The sequence below is a fragment of the Acinonyx jubatus genome, chromosome C1 (genome assembly GCF_027475565.1).
Source record: "Acinonyx jubatus isolate Ajub_Pintada_27869175 chromosome C1, VMU_Ajub_asm_v1.0, whole genome shotgun sequence".
NCBI classification, from domain to species: domain Eukaryota; kingdom Metazoa; phylum Chordata; class Mammalia; order Carnivora; family Felidae; genus Acinonyx; species Acinonyx jubatus.
The window spans coordinates 210,471,833-210,496,274 of record NC_069381.1 but is presented as its reverse complement, the minus strand read 5'-3'; the positions used below and the strand labels follow the sequence as shown (position 1 = coordinate 210,496,274).

Sequence of the window (24,442 nt, the reverse complement as noted above, 5' to 3'; positions counted from 1 at the left end):
CTGAAAAGAAATTAAAACTTAACATGGCCAAGCAGAACTAATAATTTTTGTACCCAAACATGCTCATCCCTACTATTCCTCATTTCAAATTAATGACATCATGTTCACCCATTTTGCTTAAACCAGAACCTTAATCCTTCATTCCCTGCTTTCATTAACCCTACTCCTCAAATCTATCTTCAAGTCCCATTAGCTCTACTTTCAAAATGTATCTCTACCTCTCTGCACCTTCACTATCACGGCCCAGCATATACCTCCTAACTGGCCACGCCAATGCACAATTGCCCCCACTATATTCTATTCTCCAAATAGCAGCCAGAGTGATTTTTGGCTAAATAAGACCATGTCACTCCCTGGCTTAAAACTCCCATATGGCCCTTAATCTCTTCTGCCTTTAGATATTAACTGTAAAATAGAAAAACAGCAAGTTGTGTCTATGTAGTCTGAATATACTGGCTGTGGGAGCACTATAAGAATTTCAGTAAATTCTTATCTGCTTAACTAGCTCCAGTGACCTAGGAATTACAAAATCACAAACTTAGGCCTCTTGGGAAAAAACACAACTTGGCTGTGTTGAGTCTTAAAGGAGGTATAGGTTTTTGTCTAGAAGCAAAGGCACCAAGGCAGAAGTAAGAATCCCCAAGTCCTAAGCTCTCCTTCTAGAACATGACAACAACAAACACTTTCACCTCCAACCTACCCTCATCTTCCTAGGCTTTCTATCCAAAGCAAGAGTGGTTCATACAATACCAGGAAAGGCTGTGCCTGCTGGTCTTAAATACAAAGGAGGTGCAAAACAGGGAAAATAATGCAACTAACTTATTTATTCATATGTTTGGGTTTTTTTAGCCATCCCCTGCTGCAGCCAAGGTAGGAAGGATGCTAGGCAACTTGGCCTTGCTCTTTTTTTTTTATTTTTTTTTTATTTTTTTTTCAACGTTTTTTATTTATTTTTGGGACAGAGAGAGACAGAGCATGAACGGGGGAGGGGCAGAGAGAGAGGGAGGGAGACACAGAATCGGAAACAGGCTCCAGGCTCCGAGCCATCAGCCCAGAGCCTGACGCAGGGCTCGAACTCACGGACCGTGAGATCGTGACCTGGCTGAAGTCGGACGCTTAACCGACTGCGCCACCTAGGCGCCCCGACCTTGCTCTTTTTTAATCAACCTCGTCCACCTCTGTAGAGCTCAACAGGTGCTCTACTATATGCTCTCCATTCCTATTCTTCAATCAGTCAACATCTTACACGTTCCGGTCAGTGCCAGACTCACCCAATTTGCTAACTACGCTTCTATTTCTTTCTATTCTGCCCTTTCTCACTCCTTGAGTTAAAGGAAACCATCACCTTTTTGTGTTCCTTCTTCGGATCATCTTCACTCTAATTCTGCCTCTTTACTCCCTCAAATGACCTCCAGGAATACTTCCTTTAGTTTGATCAGGCCCTAATGCACTCCTCTTGCCTTCTTAGATATGGTCAACACTGTGCTAGATGACACTTTCCAGAAAAGAGAAAGTGGCCTAAATCAATCTATGTTCCTAGGACTTGGAACCAACTCTTAGCTGTGCTTTTGGAGAATCAAGGGAGGAGACTACAGCCACAATTGGCAGCAACTGGGGGTGGGCTGGGGGTATCAGGACTAGGATAACTAACCGTCATAAAATACTCTTCACTTAACTTCACAGCATTAACTATAATTATCCTTAAATTTGTATATTATTAGTATCTGTCTCTTCCTGCACTCCCCGTCAGACTAAAAGCTCCATAAGGGTTAACAACTATGTCTATCATGGGGCACCTAGGTGGCTCAGTCAGTTAAGCGAATGACTTCGGCACACATCATGATCTCATGGTTCGTGAGTTCCAGCCCTGTGTCTGGCTCTGTGCTAAGAGCTTGGAGCCTGGAACCTGTTTCAGATTCTGTATCTCCCTCTCTCTCTCTACCCCTCCCCCACTCATGCTCTGTGTCTCTCTCAAAACTGAATAAAAACGTTGAAAAAAGATTAAAAAAAAAGAAAGAACTATGTCTATCATGATCATTATTAACATCCCTACACCCTACAAATCCCTGGCATATAGGTCTAACTCAGTTACTCCAGCCCTGTCAAATAAAACACAAATTGAATTTATATCTCAACAAAGCTCTGAGATAAGGTAGTACTTCCCCCATTTCTGGAAAAGCTAATAATAAAAACCAACATTTCTTGAGCTGCTACCATGGGTTAGGCACCATTCTAAGATCCTTACATGTATATTCTCATTTAATCCTCATCACAAACGTATGAAGTAGGTACTATGATTATTCCCATTTTACAGATGAAGCATTTGAGGCACAGAGAGGTTATATAATTCACCCAAAGTTATACAGATGAGCTGCAGAAAGGGATTCAAACCCAAGCCGAAAAAGCCCACTCTATTATTTCCTATAGTACCGCTCAATGAAGACAACACCATATTCCTCAATACCGATGAACTGAGCCAAATAAAAGATGCTATGAATAAATGCTACAAAGAAAAATCCAGACTTAGACACACAAGTTGCCAGTTCTACATGACAATTCAAAGAAACTGCTACTATAAATGATTCCAGTGCCTGACTCTTATTTAAAATAATGGTCAAGGGGCACCTGGGTGTCTCAGTCAGTTAAGCATATGACTTCAGCTCAGGTCATGATCTCACGGTTCATGGGTTTAAGCCCCACGTCAGGCTCTTTGCTGACAGCTCAGTGCCTAGAACCTGCTTTGGATTCTGTGTCTCCCTCTCTCTCTGCCCCTCCCTGACTCACACTGTCGCTGTCTCTCAAAAATAAACATTAAAAAAATTTTTTAATAAAAAAAAAAATATTAGTCAAAAACCACATCTTTCTTTTCAATTGACAGACATATATGGAGAATGAAACCCAGAATATTCTCATGTTGAAAACATTTCCTCTGCCACCAGATCTCTGTTTTATAAAAAGAGTACTTTTGTCTGCCAAAGGAAGCCCAATCACCAAACTGGACACTACAGAACTAGGTATGTGTTGCCTGAGTTTTCCCATAGAGGCAGCAAGAATGTATGAAGACTGCCACCCTCCCCATGACTTTGTCTTTCCAGTTCTCCCAGTATTTAATGTGGGAAAATAATACATATCAAGTTTGAATGTGCCCTGCAAGCTTTTATTCTGTCCTAAAAATTACCAGAAACCAATGCAAGGCATGTGAAGGGAAGACAGGTCACAAGGGAGGGAGCAAGGAGAACAACTCAAATCATTAGCTGTCTGCCCATCAGATGCTTCTAAGCTCCCAGCATTCCATGGCCTGCTTCTTAGAAGAGTCCATGACCGCTTCAGTTTATGATGTCTCCCCGATGCACCATGGAATGAAAAGGCCCCGAGGACTCTATTATTAGAAAAGGAAAGTTTAACTTACCTTCCACTGCTCTTCTGGAAGCAGCTTCACGACCACCAGATCCCCATTCAAGGCTCTATTACGAGCAACAACACCATCAATAAAAATGTCTCGATCACCATCCTAGGTTGGAGAGAGAAAACAGTCACCTTACCAAGGCCTGGAACCAAAACTTACTTCCTTGGTTTAAAAGTTGTGAACTCTACAAACTGTCCACTGACCTAACAAGAATACTAGTACACAGCCACAAACAGACCTAGTGGGAAATCAGTCTTTGGAACTAGCAGAAATGGGGATGAACATATAAGAGCAGGTTAACAGAATGTTAAAAAACATTTTTTTAAATATAAGGGAAGATCTCCTATAGGCAGACCAAAAACAAACAAAAATATATAATGCAAAAAACTGAGGCTGCATGCTTTCCTAATTGGAATGAGAAAGGAGTAAATGATCCTTTCTTGTTTGACATAAAGCATGATGATACATTTTCTACACTAACTGAATTTTAAGTATCAAAGAAGGGTAAAAAGTAGCCAATTTGCAAGCAAACAGAAGAACAATAAAATATAATCCCCCAAGAAAACCAACTGGGGGCAGGAGCAGCAACCAGCTCTAGGAACTGGGTTCTCCAAGGAAGGAACTAGCAAAATCATACTCCTCCCGCCCCCGGGCAAGTGGCACAGAAAGCAAAGTATGGTTGTTTTGATGGAGACCTAAGTAGAAGACAAAGAAGGAAAGGAAAGGGACAGGAGATTCATGAAGCATTCTCACACACCTCCACCTGTCTGACTGAGGAGCAGGGTGAACTTGGACCCCCCTCCCTCACCCCCTGTGAACACAAAGCACGGGACACCTACATCCTTGACCACATGCTTACAAATAACCCACTTAAAGCAGTAAAGCCCTAGTGAACTCCCCAGGTATCAACTACTAAACTTACACAGAGGCCAGAGTCTTCCTAGTAAGCCAAATTACTTTGCAAAAAACACTCAGATGGAAAAGAGAGCTAAGGAAAACCACCCCTTCAGCAGTAAGGGTCCATGAAAAAAAATGAAGTATTTTTAAAACGTTTCATCAACAAACAGGCAAACATGTACTCGAATCCTTTTATCCTTCTGAAGGTTTATATGGAGTGCTTCTTTTCAGAAAATAAAAGAGAAATAAAATATTTATTTTTCTTAAAGGAAATAATAGCAAACAGGCATAGAAACCACCACTCAAAATTTGCTAATAGAGGCACTTGACTCGATACGATTTAACACTCAACAAGCTAAAGGCGATTACTATAACATTTCAGTTAAAACTGAAATGAGCATCCCCAATTCACCAAACTTGTCCCACCACCACCAAAAATGGGACTCTAGGCAGTCAGCATTTTTTATAGTTTCCAATTACAAGCCATTAGAGACCTTTTAGAACAGTTTTTCTGTTCAATTTCCAATCTAACCATGGGCTCACAGCTGTGGCCTACACAGGTTGCCAAACCTGACCCACCCTAGTCCCTGAGGTACCGCTACTGTGTTAGCCACATAGACAGTTACTGCTGTTAACCTCACGTCGAGCTTCTCACAGATACAAGGAAGAAACAACCAATAAACGGAGAGTGAACAACTGAAGTGTGGCACATCACCACCAACTGCTGCCTTCTGCAATTTACATAGCGACAGGACCTCTCCAACTTCCCTGGGATGAAAAGAGAGCTGTCTGGAGGTCACCCCAACCCATTATCACGTGTCAAAACATATGGAACGAAACGTCTCTTTCATAAGCAGGTACACCACCCTTAGCGCAAAGATTTAAGATGATAAGATACTGGTATTGTCATATTTCCATCCCAAGAAACCAAGAAAAGCAGACAGTATACAAAAAAAAAAAAAAAAACCACAAAACCTCAAACAATATACAAATCTACAGGTATTGCATCACTACTCAGCTCTTACAAAACCCTGTACCTGTTGCAGAACCTCTTATTTTAAAGACAATAAACTTGGGAACAGCTCAGTATTAAAAGTTTGATTCTGGGGCTCCTGGGTGGCACAGTCGGTTGAGCGACCGACTTCGCCTCAGGCCATGATCTCACGGCTTGTGAGTTCAAGCCCCCGTCGGACTCTGTGCTGACAGTTCAGAGCCTGGAGCCTGCTTCAGATTCTGTGTCTCCCTCTCTCTCTGCCCCTCCCTCACTCATGCTCTCAGAAATAAATAAACATTAAAAAAAATTTTTTTTAAAAGTTTGATTCACCCCCACTTGACAACTTAAAAAAATTGTTTTAATGTTTGTTTATTTTTGGGGAGGGGAGAGAGGGAGAGAGCTGAGGAGGGTGCTTAACCGACTGGGCCATCCAGGCACGCCCTTGACTACTTTTAAAGGCCAAAGAGTTCAGTTCTTTATTTGAATTCCAAAGAGTAGCTCTACCCACCCACACCCAGAAAGAGTAGGGAAAAAAAACTGACTAATGAACAACCCTAGAGGAAATATAAAGGGATCTGGGGGTAATCTAAGTAAATACTTAGCAGGGGCGCGTGGGTAGTTTGGTCGGTTAAGCATCCGACTTTGGCTCAAGTCATGATCTTGCGGTTTGCGAGTTCAAGCCCTGTACTGGGCTCTGTGCTATCGGCATGGAGCCTGCTTCAGGTTGCCTGTAACCCCCTCTGTCTGCCCCTCCCCCGGTTGCATGGACGCACATGTGTGTTCTCTCTCTCTCTTTCTCTCTAAAATAAACGTTAAAAAAAAATACTTAGGAGGCTTTGGAGGGGGGAGGACAACCAAGAGCATTCCCTATTGATGCAATAGCTCCCTTTGGGCCAAATAAATTCCACAGATGTTCAAAGGGTGCCTCCCATGACAAGATGCACAAAAAAGTTATAAAACTTCTTACACCAACATATTCAGAATGGAGCTTATGTTATTTGTAAAAAGCCAAGTTTCTATATCTAGTCTATTTCTCCTCTTTATCCTATTCCAAATAGGACAAAGAGGCATCTCAATAATACCAATTTATCTTGGTTTGCTTGAAAGTCACATGGTTTTATTCTAACTCTGTATCTTACTTTTACTGAGAACTCCAGGAGGCTGGCAGGTACATACATAAGTGACTTGTCCCATGTATTTTGGCTTTGTCAAAAGAAAATGAAAATCAACTTTCTATCAGTAGAAATTATAATGAACCTAAGTCAACAGCCCCCAAAATGAAGTACTTTATTAAAACCAAGTGATGATGGGGCACCTGGGTGGCTCACTTGGTTAGGCGACCAACTTCGGCTCAGGTCATGATCTCGCAGTTCGTGAGTTCAAGCCCCACGTCGGGCTCTGTGCTGACAGCTCAGAGCCTGGAGCCTGCTTCAGATTCTGTGTCTCCCCCTCTCTCTACCCCTCCCCTGTTCATGCTCTGTGTCTCTCTGTCTCTCAATAATAATAAATACGCGTTAAAAATAATTTTTAAAAAACAAGTGATGATGAATTACTGTTCTTAGCCTATTGACTTAAGTAGACATTTTAACACAGCAAATGACATTGTGTAAGTTCACAACTTAGTTTTTAAAGTTAGTAAGAACCTAAATAATCAAACCTAGTGTATTTTTGTTATCTCCAAAAACTTTAGAAATTTAAATTAGAATTTGGAATTTTTAAGTTGTAAGAAACATTAGACAATCTAATCCACCCCTCGTTCTACAAATAAGAAAACTCTTCAATTTCCTATCATCAGGGTCGGGGCTACATCTTCTTTACTATCAATTCCTGTCTTTACTCTCCATGCTAAAGCAGGGGACAGTAACATTCAGTCCCTCGTTCTGACATCCTACTCCTAGTCCACCTGCGAGCATTTTTCCAGTTCATACTCGACATGGACATGAGCTACATATGCTCATAAATCCAGACCAATGGTGGTTGTGGGGTTTATCTACATGCAATTTATTGCCTCCACTATCTCCCTCCTCAATACTTTCTATAATGCCTCTAAAAACTTAAGCTGACTAAAAAACCCCACAAAACTAGAACACAGGACTGTTCCCGTATCTACAACCAAAACTTACAACTAGGCTTTGATAGAGCTTTTGCAGTCAGTTCTTAGTTACTTAAAGGTGAATCATTCAGCACTTTTTTACCCTCTGAGACAATATTACTACTCCATTAGTGCCAAATAAGAGAATAAAAGAGGCATAAAAATAAGCCAATCCTAATATCACAACTGTCTAAAAGATTCTTAATAGGACATGCCAAAAATACAATTTCAAGTAGGAGAACAACTTGGGCTTTTGAAACATCAATAACTTTTGCTTCTTAACTTCCTTTAACAAGCCAAATTAAACTGTGGCAACACATCATTTGCAAATTTAGGTCATATGAATTTAAATTACAGGAACCTAACTAGGCCCCACATTTTAGAGGACCTTTACTCTGGCCCTTCTCCAGTCACACTCCTCTCCATAAGTAGGGAATTCTAAGGGCCAAACAGATGAGCATCCCTGGGGTAATCAGCTCCAAGTTCACTTCCAGGGCATACACAGGCATCTTCCCCAGGTCTGTCTGCCCGAAGGCAGACCACAGTCACTAGTGGCACCCATTGGACTTGACAGGTGGCTAACGGACAGGTATTTCCAAGGCATGTGGAAAGAACTTGGACATGTGGGATATGATAAGATGCTCACATAAGTGCATGCAAGCACCCTCACTGATGGGGGAGGTGGGCAGGCAGCAAAGAGGGAAGACAGGATTGGGAAGGGAAGAAGGGTAGGCCAGAGGTGGACCCTCTCCATGCACCCACACTTCAGCATGGAGCTCCAAGGAGTATGAGAATTCTACATTTGAACCCAGGTACACAGAGGTATTTTTGGCAAGAAATATATTTTATTTGTTATGAATGTGTTAACAGTTTGCTAGTTTGATTTATACTCTTAAATATTTATTATTATAAAGTATGCATGCCTCCATTTGTATTCTTGTCCTGGGCCCCACACCTCTTAGGAACCAGCCTAACATGGATCCAACTCAGGGAAATTCAATACTGTGTATTCAGAGAAGAAAGAAAATAAGCAATAAAATTTTCAAAAGGTTCTGTGGAGCTCCCCTTAACATTCCAATCGATGACAGCAAACTTCAGTGAACACAGGAGACAGGAGATTTATAATCTGCTCAGCTCCCAGGTATCTCTCAGGATGAACTCCTTACTGCACAGGGTATGATTCTCGTGCTTAAAAATCCATGTTTTTCATACACCGGGGCCCCCATTATAATCAAGCTCCTTCAACTGGTATGCCAACGAATAAATGGTAATTCTTTCTAATGTAGAGAAAATGCTAGTTATGCTGGATTTACTGAGAGATTATCTGTCTCCAACAAGGCATATTCCTAAGAGTATTCATGGGTAATTTTTATGGTTACTGAATGTGATTTTCATCTTATGAGCAAACTTGAGAATCTTAACACCATGTAAACAGTGTTTCCACTGAACGATAAAACTACTCCTGCTGGTAAGTTATGCCACAAAGCTGACCCTCAATTATACAATCAAAGTACGAGGGTCAGCATATCTAGCACATCCCATCACAGGAACAGAATAGGATTCAGAGAGAACAATGTAACATGCCAGTGATACTTTTTATCTAATCCAAGCGGTAAGACTGAACTTGAGAAACAAATGTGAATCCTTGGCTTCTGTAGAACAAGAAAAAAAGAACTAAACTGAGCTTGGGAATAGGTCTTAAAAGTTATTGTGACACAACTACCACCTGTGAAGCACATGACTGAGCTTGTATTCTCACTAAACTTGTCATTTAACATCATGAAATATGTTAACCAAAAAAAAAAAAAAAAAAAAAAATATATATATATATATATATATATATATATATTCCATTCCCTCATCAATAAGCTCAAATTTATTCCTATGCTCTCTTCCACTGTTAAAACAGTGGGCACCTGGGTGCACCTATAAATGGGGCACCTGGGTGGCTCAGTCGGTTGAGCGTCCAAACTCTCGATTCTGGCTCAGGTCATGATCTCATGGTTTGTGGGATTGAGCCCCCCATCAGGCTCCGTGCCAACAGCACAGACCCTGCTTGGGTTTCTCCTCTCTCCTGCTGCCCCACTCCCCAGCTCATACTTGTACGCGCACACACACACGCACTCTTTCTCTCTCTCCCTCTCAAAATAAATAAACTTAAAAAAAAAAATCTATAATTCTACGGCTATCTTATTTATGGCAGCCTGGAAAAGTCACGTCAGGAATTTGAGAATGTTGCTCTCTTAGCTTTGCACAATCAAGCCTTATCCAGAGACCTCCTGCTAAGTATATGTCAGAGTAAACTTCCCTTAACAGGAGAGAGAGCCTGTTAAAATGAATCAGGAGGGTATAAAGACCCAACGGTGAAGAGCCTTATACCAAGTCCTATCACCTGCATAGAAGTGAAGTGAGAAACTCTGACCAAAAAGAAAAAAAGCATTACACGTTATTTTTGGACATATTTGCAAATTAGCTCACACAGTAGATCAAAAGTAGATAGCGTGTTTAGGAAAGATTAACTTAAATCAGCAGAAAAACCCATAAATCCTTTTAAGCTATAAACCAAGGGCATTCAACTGCAAAAACTAGTGGGTGTCTGTGTGGGTTCAGCTGCTGTCTGCAGCCCTAGTAACAAGTACTGTCCCCTTTACTCGCAGTGTGGGTTTAAGATGGGCAGAAGGGGTTGTTAGCCAAAGACAAATTTTGCTTATTTAAATTTGAAACAAATCCTTGCCCATCCTCGATTTTGTTTTACTACTCCGCTTTTTAGTTAGAATATATGATTTCAGTTTCAGAGCACATCTAAAAAATTAACTGTGACATTAAGTTTATTATAAAGTTATTGAACTTACCGGGGAAGGAATGAAGGCTTCATGAAACTTCTTTGGATTAATTCTCAATACACCCTTTAAAATAAAAAATAAAATCTGTGAAAATCTAGTTATACACTTAGAATTTTTCCATATGTATGTTATTCTCCAATAAAACGTTTTTAAATTAATTAAACAGCTCGATCTAGGAAACGACTCAGGCATATGCAAACCACTCGTAAACTGCGTGAAACATGATTTATATCGATGTCTGGAACACAAGGTTCCATCGAAGACTGAAAGCTCACACTGGCACCTTGCTGTGAACGGGCAGAGGTGAGGAGCGGCAGAGCAGCAACTACTGGGATTTTACGTGCCCCCGGACGCCGGTCTTCACATTTAAACCTTTACTTTGAGAACAAGGTTATGTGGGGATTACGCCTCGCTATATAATGGCCTTTTTTATTCATGGAGACCTTGCCATGCTTGCTCATGTCTGTGACAATTTTCGAAGTGATACAGGTTGACTTCCAACCTGGATACTCAACCTTGAGAGACCAGATGCATATTTTTTTACTGTGGCACTTCTGCAGAGCCAAATGAGTCAATAATTCAAAATGGTCCAGAACCAGCTCTTAATGTAAATGGGAATCCTGACTCCAACAGCCAGGCCACCCAGTCTGCCTTCAACTTCATGTTATTCCAGCACCAAATCAGGGTCTGCTTCTATTTACGCACAGGGGTGCAGGTGGGGGCCGCCTTCAATAGCAGTTCAGTATTTTAGGCTCTTGCAGGAAGCTGTAACCCTCCCAAGGTTCCAGCTGCATTTGAAGGCCACTGGAACACATGGATAGAGGCGGTTATTTTCCTAAGAGCCAGACTCAAAAGGTGTCTTGAGAAAGTGTTTTAAATAACATTTCCCCCCTAAAATGTTGAAAGACTCGAAGATATGTTAATTAACAAAATAGGTGAGAGCATAAAATAAAGTAGAAAATAGTCCTTCCCTCCACCGGTGCACCATGTTTAAATGTTTAAATTACAAACTCCCATGTCACAGTTTATACTATTGTTGTTAACATCCTAAGTGGACTTAATTCAAGATTTATTGAATACTGGCTACGTTCAAGATCCTGAGACACACATTGTGGAGAGAGAGTGGTGATCAAGTTCAGTCCTTGTTTCTAAAGTAAAATATGAAGAACTCTGTAAGTAGGGACACAGCTTACTCTCGGCTGGGGGCACTAGGAAAGTCTCCAGAGACAGTGTCTGATCTGCTCGTTGACAGAGGAGAAAAATTCACAGATAAATCAGAAGGGAAGTACAGGCAGAGAACGCCACATAAGCAAGAGTGCTTAAGAGGGCAACTACTCTTTTTTTTTAATTTTTTTTTAACGTTTTTTTATTTTTGAGACAGAGAGAGACAGAGTATGAACAGGGGAAGGGCAGAGAGAGAGAGAGACACACAGAATCTGAAACAGGCTCCAGGCTCTGAGCTGTCAGCACAGAGCCCGACGCGGGGCTCGAACTCACGGACCGTGAGATCATGACCTGAGCCGAAGTCGGACGCTTAACCGACCAAGCCACCCAGGGGGTGGGAGACAAGGCCAGCAGAGCTCTCTGAGGCCAGTTCCTTTTCATGAATGTCACTGAAATTTCACTTCTAGAATAGCTGTCTCTTGTTGGAGGAGGGAGATAAAAGGCTTATTACATTTATCCTCAATTTTTATCCACTCCCTCAACACAATTTCCTGAAGACTAGCATGACAGGCACTATGCTAAGTGATGGGGACACGATGGAGAGTAATAAAAGTCTCTGCCTCATAAAGTGTAGTGTCTAGTGAGGGGAAGACACTCCAAATAAAGTCAATTCACTGAAGTTAAAGTTTTTAAAAACTCATTTTCTGATTCCAAGCATTGCTTTCTGATCTAAGGTTTGTTTTGGGTTTTTTTCCCCCCTCACTTGATGTTCTTCTAGCAAAAGAATACATCTGTCTTTGTCTTATTCATCTGCAAAAGTCTAGGACTTCCATTTCTTAATTTTTTTAATGTTTATTTATTTTTGACAGAGAGAGACAGACAGAGCACGAGTGGGGGAGGGGCACAGAGAGAGAGAGAGTGAGAGAGAGAGAGAGAGAGGGAGAATCCGAAGCAGGCTCCAGGCTCCGAGCTGTTGGCACAGAGCCCAACGTGGGGCTCGAATTCATGGACTGTGAGATCATGACCTAAGCCGAAGTTGGACACTTAATCGACTGAGCCACCCAGGCACCCCTAGAAATTTTTTTTTAATATTTATTTATTTTTGAGAGAGAGACAGACAGAGCGTGAGTGGGGGAGGGGCAGAGAGAGAGGGAGACACAGAATCCAAAACAGGCTCCAGGCTCTGAGCTGTCAGCACGGAGCCCCACGCAGGGCTCGAACTCACGAACTGCGAGATCATGACCTGAGCCAAAGTTGGACGCTCAACCCACTGAGCCACCCAGGCGCCCCTAGGACTTCCATTTTCATATTTTTATGACCATCACCGAATCTACCCAAACCCTCATCACTCATCTTCCTCCTTAACCCTCTCCTAGGCCTGAACTTGATCAGTGAGGCCCCTACTATGCTCCATCTTTCTCTGAATGCTCCTGTGCTTCCTGACTTAACTGAAACCCAGCTGTCCCTGACAGGATCACTCCCCTTGATGTGCTCTCAAAGGGAGTCTATTTTATCTCTCCTATCCCATGTATCTCAGGGACCAGAATAAGAATGTCTGCCCCCTGCTTCCCCATTGAGCTTTTAAAATTATTTTTTTCCTCCATTCTTGATCAAAACCAAGATCCTTTGAAGATCATATCATTAGCTCCCGCTATACCTCCTCAGTGCTATCATTTTCAAACCTTCCGATCATATCTCTGATTCCCTAGTGCTCTGACTCGTAGCTCACTGTCTTCCTCTGCACCCCCATCCCTATAAACACTTATGGAACTTCTCATCCATAGGGTTGACCAGACAACCCTAGCCAGTCACTCTAGCCACCTGTTCCTCCACCCACCCTACCCACTCTCCCGTGTTCACGGCTGTCTCTTGGCATCAGTGCTAATGACACCAACTCTAAACATGAAAACTCAAGTATCATACTTTCTGATCACGATCTTCTATCCTTGCATCTCACTTAAGGTAAATACCCCACTTCAACAATGTCTTGTCTTCACTAAGACTTCCAACCCATGGACTTGACCATATTTTGTCTCCACACTACGTTTAGTCTCTGCCTTGGCCACCTAGTTGCCATGGCCTGTCATTACCTCCTGCCCTGGCAAACCCTGAGCCCTGGGTCCACTCTCCCTCTTCTATTTGACTGGCAAGTCCTCGCTCTCAGTTCACCCCAATTACCTGCCTTCTCCATGCCTGCACCCAAGGAGCTGAATGTTACTGGAGAAAAATACCACATGACTGGGCTAATTAGCCTAACTTGGCCATCACAAACATGTTTTATTTGGCTCACAGGATGTTTGAGAATACTTAAAGCAAAGGAATTTCACACAGAAATATGTATTTTCACATTTTCTTAAAAAGCCAGCTAACCCTCCGTGGGCAGCAACCCCCTGAGTTGAGTAACAAAGGTTTCTCCTATAGCCATCAAAAAAAATCTCAAATAACACTTACATTAAGTCTATTACATGTTACATACTGTTTTAAGAACTTTGTATCTATCAACTAATTTAACCCTCCAATCAAGTCTATGAGCTGGGTACTGCTGTCCTCCCTCTTACAAATGAGAACACCAAGGTACTGAGAGGTGCCCACCTGCACACGACATCCAAGCCCAAGCCGTCTGGTTCCAGAGTCCTCGCTTGTAACTGCCTCAGAGTGCCTCTGTGTTTGCCACACTCATCACCAGGGCCTCATCTCTCACTTATGCCGTCTGCTCCTTTCCCTCCAGACTCCAGCACCGCATTCCAACCCCCAGTCTTCCCCACCGCAGTGAACGGCAAAACTGTCCATCTCATTGCTCAAGTCAAAACTTGGGAATTATGCTTCATTCCTCCTTTTGCTTCTGCTTCGCATTTAAGCCATCAGCATCCTGCCAGGTCCGGCTCCACTCCTCATCATCCTCACGGCCACCACCCATGTTTTTGTACCTGCTTCACCCTGCTGGCCTTCTACAGGGTCGCCCAGCTCCCACTCGAGACTGTTCATCTCACAACTGCCAGAGAGATGTTTTTAAAGCATAAAGTAAATCATGCCCTCTCCCTACTGAAACCCTTCAGTTTTAATAAAATCCAACTCTCCAACACAGCCTACCTGTGGCAGCTGCCTCTCAGCTTATTCCCATATCGTAATTCCCTTCGCTCACTATGTCCAACAGCTTTCTTCATATTCCTCAAAAACACCGAGGCTTTTCCTGCCTGCCATTTTCCCACTACCTGATCTCTCGGCCTATAATGTTCTGCGCCTAGTTCTCCTGAGAGCTGGCTCGTTGTCACCCTACACATCTCAACTCAGAAATCACCTGCTCAGAGCAGCCTAACCATCCCATAGAAAGTGGCTCCCCCTAATTCTTCTTTCTCATCTTTCTTACTTCCCTAGTAGCACTCAGCACAGGCTGTAATTTCCTCTTTATGTCGTAGCTGTGTTTGCCTGTCTCCCCCAGTGAATGAGCTATCTCGCTCATTGGCATATGCCTGGCACTTAGCAGGCAGTCAAGAAACATGAGCTCATTACTGAATGTCTGCAGAGTTGAAGCTCTCCCACCAGCCCTGGAAGTAATGTTATGAAGATCATCTGTGCCTTCTAAATGCTGGTCAGTCCACTGTAATGTCACCTCTATTCTTTTTCATTCATACCCAAACATTCTCCAGCCGATTTCACTCGTAACAAATGATGGTCTTAGAAACTAACCCATCCTGTCCTCTCTTCCTGGACTAGGAATTCTTCCAAGATCCAATAACAACTTTACACCAATATTCTATTTAAGGGGGAACTCTGACATCATGCCTCAGCCTGCTCTGGGGGGATCAACCTGAGCCCACCTTCGGCCAAAGCATCATCTGAGATCAGGAAACCAGCCAGGTCTACCATCCAACCCAGTGTCACTCTGGTCATCACCCCAAACCTAAGTCCCCTCCAGGCCTGTCTATCCCATCCTCTCGTTTCTTCCAATATCTCCCATAATAATCCCCCTAGTTCAACACCTATGGAGAGAGAAAGTACATACGTATGATGTGAGAACTTGTTTATAACAACAAATTTTCAAAACTACATGTACATAATCATGTGTTACTGCTGGTCACTTCAAGTACAAGGAAGAGATTCCTTTGGTCACCATGGACTCCGCGTCCCCACATAGGGCAAAACACCAATGAATTGTCAAATTATTGTTCAAAGCACTGAAAACAAAATAAAAATATTATCCTACTCCTATTTTAAAATATCTCCTTAATATCGCTCAATAAAAGTTTCTTCTCAGGATAGGGAGAAAAAAGGGATGTCACAATATACTCAAATTTGACACAAAAGTTAACAAATACTTACAAGTACATCTAATAAGTTTAATTTTCTCCAGCAGCATTCAAATAGCTTTTCTTGTCTAGCTTTTTATCTTACCATCAAGGCCTGTACACATTAACTTCATATCAGAAAGCAGATGGACTCTGTTTCCCTGCCTCTGAAAATCTTATTTACAGTGTTGTATATTTCACACGGTGACCTCATATCTGGAACCTATTCCTCTCCCCATCTGCAGAGAACAACTGTTCTCATCTGTGGAGGGAGGCTCTGGCTGCAGAGTCTCATGATGTCACAAGCCAGGAGGAATCATTTACAAACTCCTGGGAAAGAGAGTTGTTATATTGATCAGCTTTTTGTTTTGTTTTAATATCAGCAAAGAGTTGCTTCAAAAGCAAAAGTTAATAGGAAGGAGCAAAACCTGTGTCATCGTAGAATATTTTCTTCACCGTATCTCTAAAAATTCTATAACCAAAGTTATAAGCAATTTTTCTTCCAAGTTATAACAACTGAGTTTCTCTCACTCTTCTTCAGAAGACAGTACCTTGATCCTTTATTTACTTTATCCTCAGTAAATAAATATTTACTCAATATAAACTCATTATGCATCAATCAAGTGCCATGCACCGGGCTAATATGTGGGAATGAGAGACAACCCTACCCATAAGGAAATGAATGGCCTATCTGAGGAAACATAAATGCCAAGAAATGACAATAACTTTAGAATAAAGGGTAAACAACAAAGTCAGTTTCAGGAAATAGTCATGGCCAATTCTGCTTGGAGAATTAAAATAAGGTTTCTCAAAGGGGGTAACATTTAGATAGGGACTTAAAGGTCAAGTACAATTACATCAAGATAATGGGAGAAAGCATTCCAAGCACTAGGAACAGTGTGTACCGAGTCGCAGAAAAAACAAAAAGCAGAGTTTTTACAGAAAAAGTCTTAAAGAGCAGGGTGAATAGAGCAACATGTACCTGGAGGAGAGTGGCAGGAGATGAAAATGAGAAAGGCACAAAGGGTCTTCGTACATGAAACAAGATGAAGGCCAAGAAACTTTAGATAACACAGACGTCGGTATGTGGACTCAATGATAAACAGCAAATGAATGGATTAACGAATGGACAAATGTCCAAATGCAGCTTCAACTCTGAGAGGCCTTGTCAAAGAAATCCAGAGAAAGTTTAAAAAAAAAAAAAAAAGCCAATAGTACCTCTAAAATCGTAGAGATCAATTTGTTTGTTAAAAAGTTTTCCATTCAAGAGTCAACAAAAATACTCAAAAAGATAAGTGCACCCCGTATTCACTACAGCATTATTTATAACAGACAAGCTATGAAAACAACCTAAGTGTCCACTGATGGATGAATGGATAAAGAAATTGTGGTGTATATACATGCACACACATATACAATGAATATTCCTCAGCAATTAAAAAAAAGGATGATATCTTGCCATTTGTGACCACATGAATGGACCTCAAAGCCATTATGCTAAGTGAAACAGGTCAGACAGAGAAAGACAAATACAGTATGGTCTCTGATATGTGGAATCTTTAAAAAAACAAACCAACAAACAAACAAACAAAAAACAAGCTCAGGGATACAGATTAGTGGTTGCCAGAGGCTGGAGTATAAGGCGTGAGCAGGGCGTAGAAACCAGGGGCTGAGGTGGGGGGGTAGATAACAGGGTCAAAGGTTACAATGAAGAAAAAGAGTCTGTATTAATCATATGTGCACTTGAAAACAGATAAATACAAAAAGGTGATTAAAAAGGAAAAGAAGATGACAGTGTGTGTTCATTGGCTGGGTCTGCAGCCAAAGCCACAAATATAGAAAGTGGGCTCTCAGGATGAGAGAAAATGGAACACAATCGACATTTTCAAGTGAGCTGGGTCACACACCGCAATACCTCTATACCAATCCAAAATTTATAAAATAGAGTTCATTCAAAGAATATGTGGTCCTGCCTCCCTCTCCACCTCATTACCTATTTCCTGCCTCATATTTCATGCCTGAGGAGACCTAAGCTGCTTTACTCTATACTGTTTCACAAGTTCATGTCCCCATTAGTGCCACTGCCTCTCCACACCTTGTTACCGCACACGGATCACTCGTGCAATAGGCCCGAACTAGCCATCCTTCAATATCCATCGAGACGTCACCTCCTACAGTCTTCCAGTTTCCCCCTAACATCCTTCCATACACCTTGGTAACACTTTTATTTGAGAGCTTACCATTTCTCCCCAAATCATCTGTTCACATGACTGCCTGCCCACCCTGGGCCAGGCGCTCAAAGAACAGAAAGACAGTCTCATCTGCCTTCACCTCGAGCGCACCCGGGCGGCACACTCCTAACCATGAACTGTTCCCGGCTCACAATGTGGGCTCAACAAACATTTGCTGAGCCAAACCAATGCATTAGTTTGTAAAAACATTTTGTAAACTATAAAGCACTCAACAAATATTGCCTGCTGCTATTTACTATATCCTTTTCAACCCTATTCTTCAACATTTAGTATCCACGTGCTCCAGGCAAACTGAACTATCAACGTTTCTTAGAGCCAAACTCTATTTCCCACTTCTGTCTGGGTAGCTTACACTGATCTCTCCATCTGTAAAGCACTTTCTCTTAGCTTCATTTATTCAAACTGCATCAATTGACGGCCTGGCCCAAATATATCCCTTCCAATAAAACATTCCTAGACAGACCTAAGTGGAAGTAACGGCCCCTTCCTCTCAAATCTCGGAGCACTCTGTCTGTGTGTCTTGTGGAGCTTACCACCTCTAACTGCACCATAGGGGTAAGAAGGTGAGTCCTGTGCCCACGAGCTCATCATTTCCGTCACGTACACAATGCAGAATAAACAGTTTAATGAGTAATAGGTTACTTCTGATTCCACATAGTCAAGGAATAGCCATCTAGTATGTTGTAAGCACCTGAATAAGTGTTCCTCTCTTCAAGCCTTCTGAAACATCCTCCTTGGACATGTAGGTTTCAAATATGCTCTTTTTCTTCCCTCGTACGGACTTGCTCTTTGCCTTTTTGTCACCTGGCGAAGCACCAACACCATGTGGGCCAACCACAGAGGACACACCTAGAAACATGAGGCAGCAATCAACTCTTTCCTCAACCAAACATCTCTATTTTTGTAACTGGAGACATTTTACCTTTTTATTTAGAAAGACCAATAAAAGAATGAAATGCTCTGATAATTATTTTAAATAGTAACAAAAAGGAAAGAATGGATTAGGAAACACGAATAAAATGTACACAGATGAGACTTGAGTTATAAGTCAGCACTACAACATGCACAGAACGTAATCTGAATAATGGGTTCAATATGCTTTCCTGTTTATAGACACAAACTTTTTTTTAAAATAGGAATTACTAAAAGACTGTCACTTTTCTGGAGGAAACTAAACAGCTGTGCTCAATATAACAATAAATTAAGACAACAAGACACCACACTTAATTCAAGAATAAATAACACAGAAGAGTATTTAACAAGTCACCAAAAGAATTAGAGCCTCCCTTAGTCCTAAGACCCGCCCCGTAAGACCCGCCCTGCATTCCGTTCCACTTTTATTTTATTTCAGGTCTCCAGTTGCTAGAGTAGACTCCATTTTCCTTTTGCTACCTCTGGGGGTCCCCAGGGGCCGGAGGTTCAGCCTGCAGTCAGGATGGCTCATTACTGGTTCCAAGGTGACCTCTTCTCTCCAGATCCAGAGAGGCCTCCACTGCTCAGCTCAGAGTTCTTCCTGCCTTGAGTGGCTCAGGTGTCACTAGCTGAAACCAAAGAGAGATGGGTGACAGAAGAGCAGTTAACCTGGGCCTTCTCTGTGCTCTCGGAAATTTAGTACGTGGATGATTAAAAACAATGTGGGGCCCCTCCTGGGTCCAGGTGTCACTTTCTCCTAGGCAGTCAGACGAACACACCATCTGTCCTGAGTCTCTTTTCAAGGTAACTGCTTGTTAGGGCCACTTCAACTGAAAACCTCCACAAACAGTGCAATGAGGCAGAAATTAAAGAGTTCTGCAGTTCTGGGGCGCCTGGGTGGCTCAGTCAGTTAAGCATCCAACTTTGGTTCAGGTCAGATCTCGTGGTCCATGGGTTCCAGCCCCGCGTCCGGCTCTGTGCTGACAGCTCAGAGCCCGGAGCCTGCTTCGTTGGAATTCTTTGTCTTCCTCTCTCTCTCTCTCTCTCTGCCCCTCCCCAACTTGCATGTGTGAGTGCACTCACTCCCTCTCTCTCTCTCTCTCAAAAATAAACATTTTAAAAATAAAAAAAAAAAAAGAGTTCTTTCTGCAGTTCCATTCAGCTTCTGAAATGGACAAGAGCAGGAGGGAATATAATTTTGAAGAAACAGGTATAAAGATCTAGAGTCTAAAGGCTATAACGAAATACGTACTAAACTAGGCTCAAAAGATGCAGCATTTACTAAGCATTAAACATTGGACAAATGATGTTCATCTATGAAACCAAGTAAATATTCCTTGGAAATCATCAGCAAAAAAAAACCTAATTCACTACCACAACCAGATATCCAGAACTATGCAAGGAACCCCAGGTGGTTCACTGGCTTTCCAAAAATGGCAATACTGTAGTTAGACATCTATTTCCCTACTCTTACCTGACATCACTTCAAACCAATCATCTGACCAAAAGCTCAGGCAGCTTCTTCTAAGGAATATAAGGCAGCTGCCTGGATCAGTGGACTGGAATCCAGGGCCCTGGAGCTGGCCCCTGGCCTTCCACCTGGATATTGAACACATCATCACAACTTCTACTTTCTACTCTCAGCTGGCCACCAGCCCAGGGATTTAAGCCTATACTTGCAAATTTCCAAAATCCTGGTGGGCAGGCTTCTTTCCCATAAAATGGATCAAGATGTCATTCTCAACACTAGCTTCCATTTCCTGTAAATTTCCCACACACATCCTTCACTGAAATGACATAATTTGTCTTTAAAGTGAAATTAATACTAACTCAGGAAAAGAGAAGCTACAAAGGGTAATAAGCCACTTAGCAATACATGAAGAGATTCAAGGATAAAGTAAAAAAAATTACAAAAGGGAGAGAAGCAGATGGTCTTAGATAAACAACAAGGTAATGGGAAGGACATACAGAGGAGGCCAGACTGTCTGACGGTTTAATTCAGAATGCATTCACCCACTCGTTAATTTAACAAATACTTCTACAATGTACTGCACCAGGCACAATGAAGAATACAAAAGCTAATTAGATTTATAAAAATCACTGTGAAATAATACAAGTTGGGAAGTGATAAGCACTACATTTTTTTTAACTATGGGTAAATGTACATATGATGGCCGAAGGAAAGTATCTCCAGGTCAGGAAATCTGAGAGCTTCAGGAAAGATGTTAAGGTCTTAAGAACTGAGAATGTGAGAAAAGCACACTGCTGGCAAAAGGAAGCAAAAATAGAGACACAAACAGGAAAACACACGCAGGTTCTTACAACATTAATCCATCTGGGTAGAGTCCAGCCTATATGAAGGGAGGCAGTGGCAAGGAAAATAAAACAAGTTGGAAGGTTTAGAAAAGCATCCCATTTTTCAAAGGCAGTAGGGAATTTCCGAAGCATGGATGAGCAGAAGAGAAGAACAACAGATCAGAACTGTGTTTCAGGAAAAATGAACCCAGTACAAGATTCAGAGTCGTCTCAGGCTAAGAAAGAGAGCAGCAGCTACACCTTAGGAAAGAACCAGAGCAGACTCAGAGAAAGGAAGGAAGGCCTGAACCAGGGTTGAACAAGCACACACTGAAAAGAAGAAACCCATGACATGGTATTACACAGAACAAATTGGCACCACTTGGCAACCCGGCAGATCTGAAGTCTCAAGAGCACAGAAGTGGTGGCAACTGTTCAAGATTTTAAGCAAGGAGACTGGGAAATCACAATGTCACTAAGTTAGAGAAGATAATGAATTCTACTTAGGGTATTATATATCACTACATGAATACATACCTCTATGTATACCTATATACATGGAAATATGTACCTCTATGTATATACCCCTACCCCAAATACTTGGAAACTAGAGCATAATTTAGATAAATTAGCCATAAAAATGGTAATGCCATTTGCATAAAAATGGTAACCCAGAGTTTTCTAGAATGGACAAGATTGCCAAGAAAGGGTAAACTGATACAGAAGGGACCCAGGACAAAATCTGGGTTAGGGCAACTTTTAGGAAATGCAAAGAATAAGAAGTAGAAAATATAACTAAGAAGTAGAAAATATAACCAAAAAGGTAACAAAGATGTAGGAAAAGAACCAACAGAGTCAAATGTTACGAAAACAAGGGGGAAAATAACTTCCAAAGGAGAACAAGTTAATGATCTCGGTTTGCAACCATTACTAAGAATACAATTCATGGCAGCCTTGGGTAAGGTGAAAGGTTGGGGGCAAGCTGCAAGCAGGAAAAAGACAATACAAAAACAAAAGCCAGAATTAAAAATGGGGTGCTTTGTATCAAGTCCTGATGCAGGCAAGAGTTCAAAATTAAGGGGACTTACTGCCAGATGAAATAAAGACAGAGATCTCAAACTCAAATGTCCCAAGGTCAGCTACATCTGTAACTTTCCTTCACAGCAAATATCCCAGTTGGTGTGATGTATACCTAACTTGTCTCTCTAGCTCAAAAGGACAAGGAATGTTTGGTTGGGTTCATTGTTATAACCCTAGTGACTCCCATATTACCCGGGACAGAATATGTGCTTATATTCACTCCTTGAATGAGTGGATGAGTTTATTTTCATGAATTAGCAGTGAGAACACCAAACAGAGGAGGGTCACTCAAGGGAAATTACACTAAAAACAAGTCAGCAAAGAATAGGAAAAGATGGGGCCCCTGAGTGGTTCAGTCAATTAAGTGTCTGACTCTTGATCTCAAGTTGGTGAGTTCAAGCCCCGTGTTGGGCTCTGCACTGGGCATAAAGCTGACTTTAAAATAATAATAATAATTGCCCATACAGTGCTACCTTATAACATGTTCTGAAATAAAATTCAGTTTGAATAAAACTTAAATGTTGTAAAATGAGAGAAACAGAGACAGAAGGAGAGAGAGAGAGAAGGCAGGGGAAATGATGCCCAGAAAGGCTGAATAAGGAATGTGACAAATATTACCCCCAGAACAAAAAAAAAAAAAAAAAAAAAAAAACACAATAAAACCAGATAAAACTATCAAAACCAACTATTTAAGACCTGGATATTGACCAAAGACATACAAAAACTTGAGAAGTGTTTATTCAAGAAAATCTACTGAATCTCGATAAGAACAAGAGAAGTGTGTGGTGGTTATCCTGGAGTTCCCACCATCCCACACCGACTCCCAATCCCTTGGTATGAAGTCCCACCAGGGAGAGCGAGCTGTGGAGACAGGCAGCCGCTCTTAGCCAGAGGGAGCTAAACTTCACTGGAGCACAGCAAAAAGAATTCCATGCCCAGGGGCATTTTCAAAAACAATAATGATTCCAGGCACAAAAAAAAATCAGGGAGGCCAATATCACAACTAGCCTGAATTTGCAATACTAGTTAGGGCAAGCAATAGATCAGGAAATCAACCAGAAATTTAACAGTGAGAATTAGAAACGAGACCATCAAAATAGGCCTCGACAAAAAAAAAAAAAAATCTACATTTTCCTGCTATGTGCACAGGACTTTAACCACGCAGGAAAGAAATTAAAAGGCAACTCATCCCTAGATGAATGTGACCCTTGCAAATGCAGAAAGCAAAAGCCCGGGCTGACTTATAAACTGCCTGAACTTTGAAAGCATTCCCACAAGCCTCTTGAGAACCACTGACAAAGGATGGGGCCTCATTGTTTCAAAGAATTTAAACACAACCTCTGATCAATCATAGGCTGACCACTAAGATATCCTGACCCAAGGGCAACTACAAGAAAGTTAGACTTAAAAACAAGAAAGTTAGAACCAGCAGAGACATCAGCAGCCACATACTGTGGGAGACACAGACTCCAAAGAATGAGTTCAGGTAAGTCATTAAACAAAGAGAACAAACAGCTCTGGGGGGAAAGGAATCAGAATGCAGGCTATATTATCAAAAATGTCCAGGTTTCAACAAAAAATTTTAACAGGCAAAAATGGAAAAGTGTGACCCATACACAGGCAGTTTGAATAAAATGTCTCCAGAGGAGCCTAGATTTCAGACTTAGGCAACAGAAACCTCAAAGCTTAGATTATAAATATGTTCAAAGAACTAGAAGAAACCACTTATAAAGTATGAGGACAATAACTCATCAAATAGAAAATATCTACAAACAGAAATTGTTTTTTTAAAAAAAGGAAATTCCAAATTGAAAGAACTAAAATGAAAAATTCACTAGAAGGGTTCAATAGCAGATTTGAGTTGGTATAAAAAGAATCAATAAACCTGAAAACAAAAATGATCAATCAAGATGATCCAATATGAAGAAAGGAAGAAAAGAAATATGAAGTAAAATTATTTTTACAAAAGACTTGTGATAAAGAACCTGGCTCCATTTTTTGATGTTTGACTACTGATTTATTTTAAGTCTTACCTCCCCCTTCCCCTTTGACACATTTGTACAGCTTGATAAGACAGTCCATGTGCCCCCCAAACTTTGACCCCAGGGAGAAATTCGAATTTCACAAATCCCAGTCTACACATAGGAACTTCTCTTTTATAGCCATTATAAAGAACTAACCCACTCCTGCCTCACTCAAACCATGCCAGACATGTCTGTAT

General features: G+C 41.5%; 1 protein-coding gene across 6 annotated transcripts in view; it reads right to left on the bottom strand.

Moving 5' to 3' along the window:
• DIS3L2 (DIS3 like 3'-5' exoribonuclease 2) overlaps positions 1 to 24,442 on the bottom strand; it is a 348,816-nt gene that overhangs the window by 275,614 nt on the left and 48,760 nt on the right. For all 6 annotated transcript variants that reach the window (XM_027047786.2, XM_053215958.1, XM_027047801.2 and 3 more), the window contains 4 exons: positions 19,327 to 19,475; positions 18,626 to 18,783; positions 10,242 to 10,295; positions 3,410 to 3,511 (listed from right to left, as the gene is read on the bottom strand). In XM_027047786.2, the coding sequence (XP_026903587.1) occupies positions 3,410 to 3,511; positions 10,242 to 10,295; positions 18,626 to 18,783; positions 19,327 to 19,378 (366 nt within the window). In that variant the 5' untranslated portion in view covers positions 19,379 to 19,475. The remainder of the gene's footprint in view (positions 1 to 3,409; positions 3,512 to 10,241; positions 10,296 to 18,625; positions 18,784 to 19,326; positions 19,476 to 24,442) is intronic.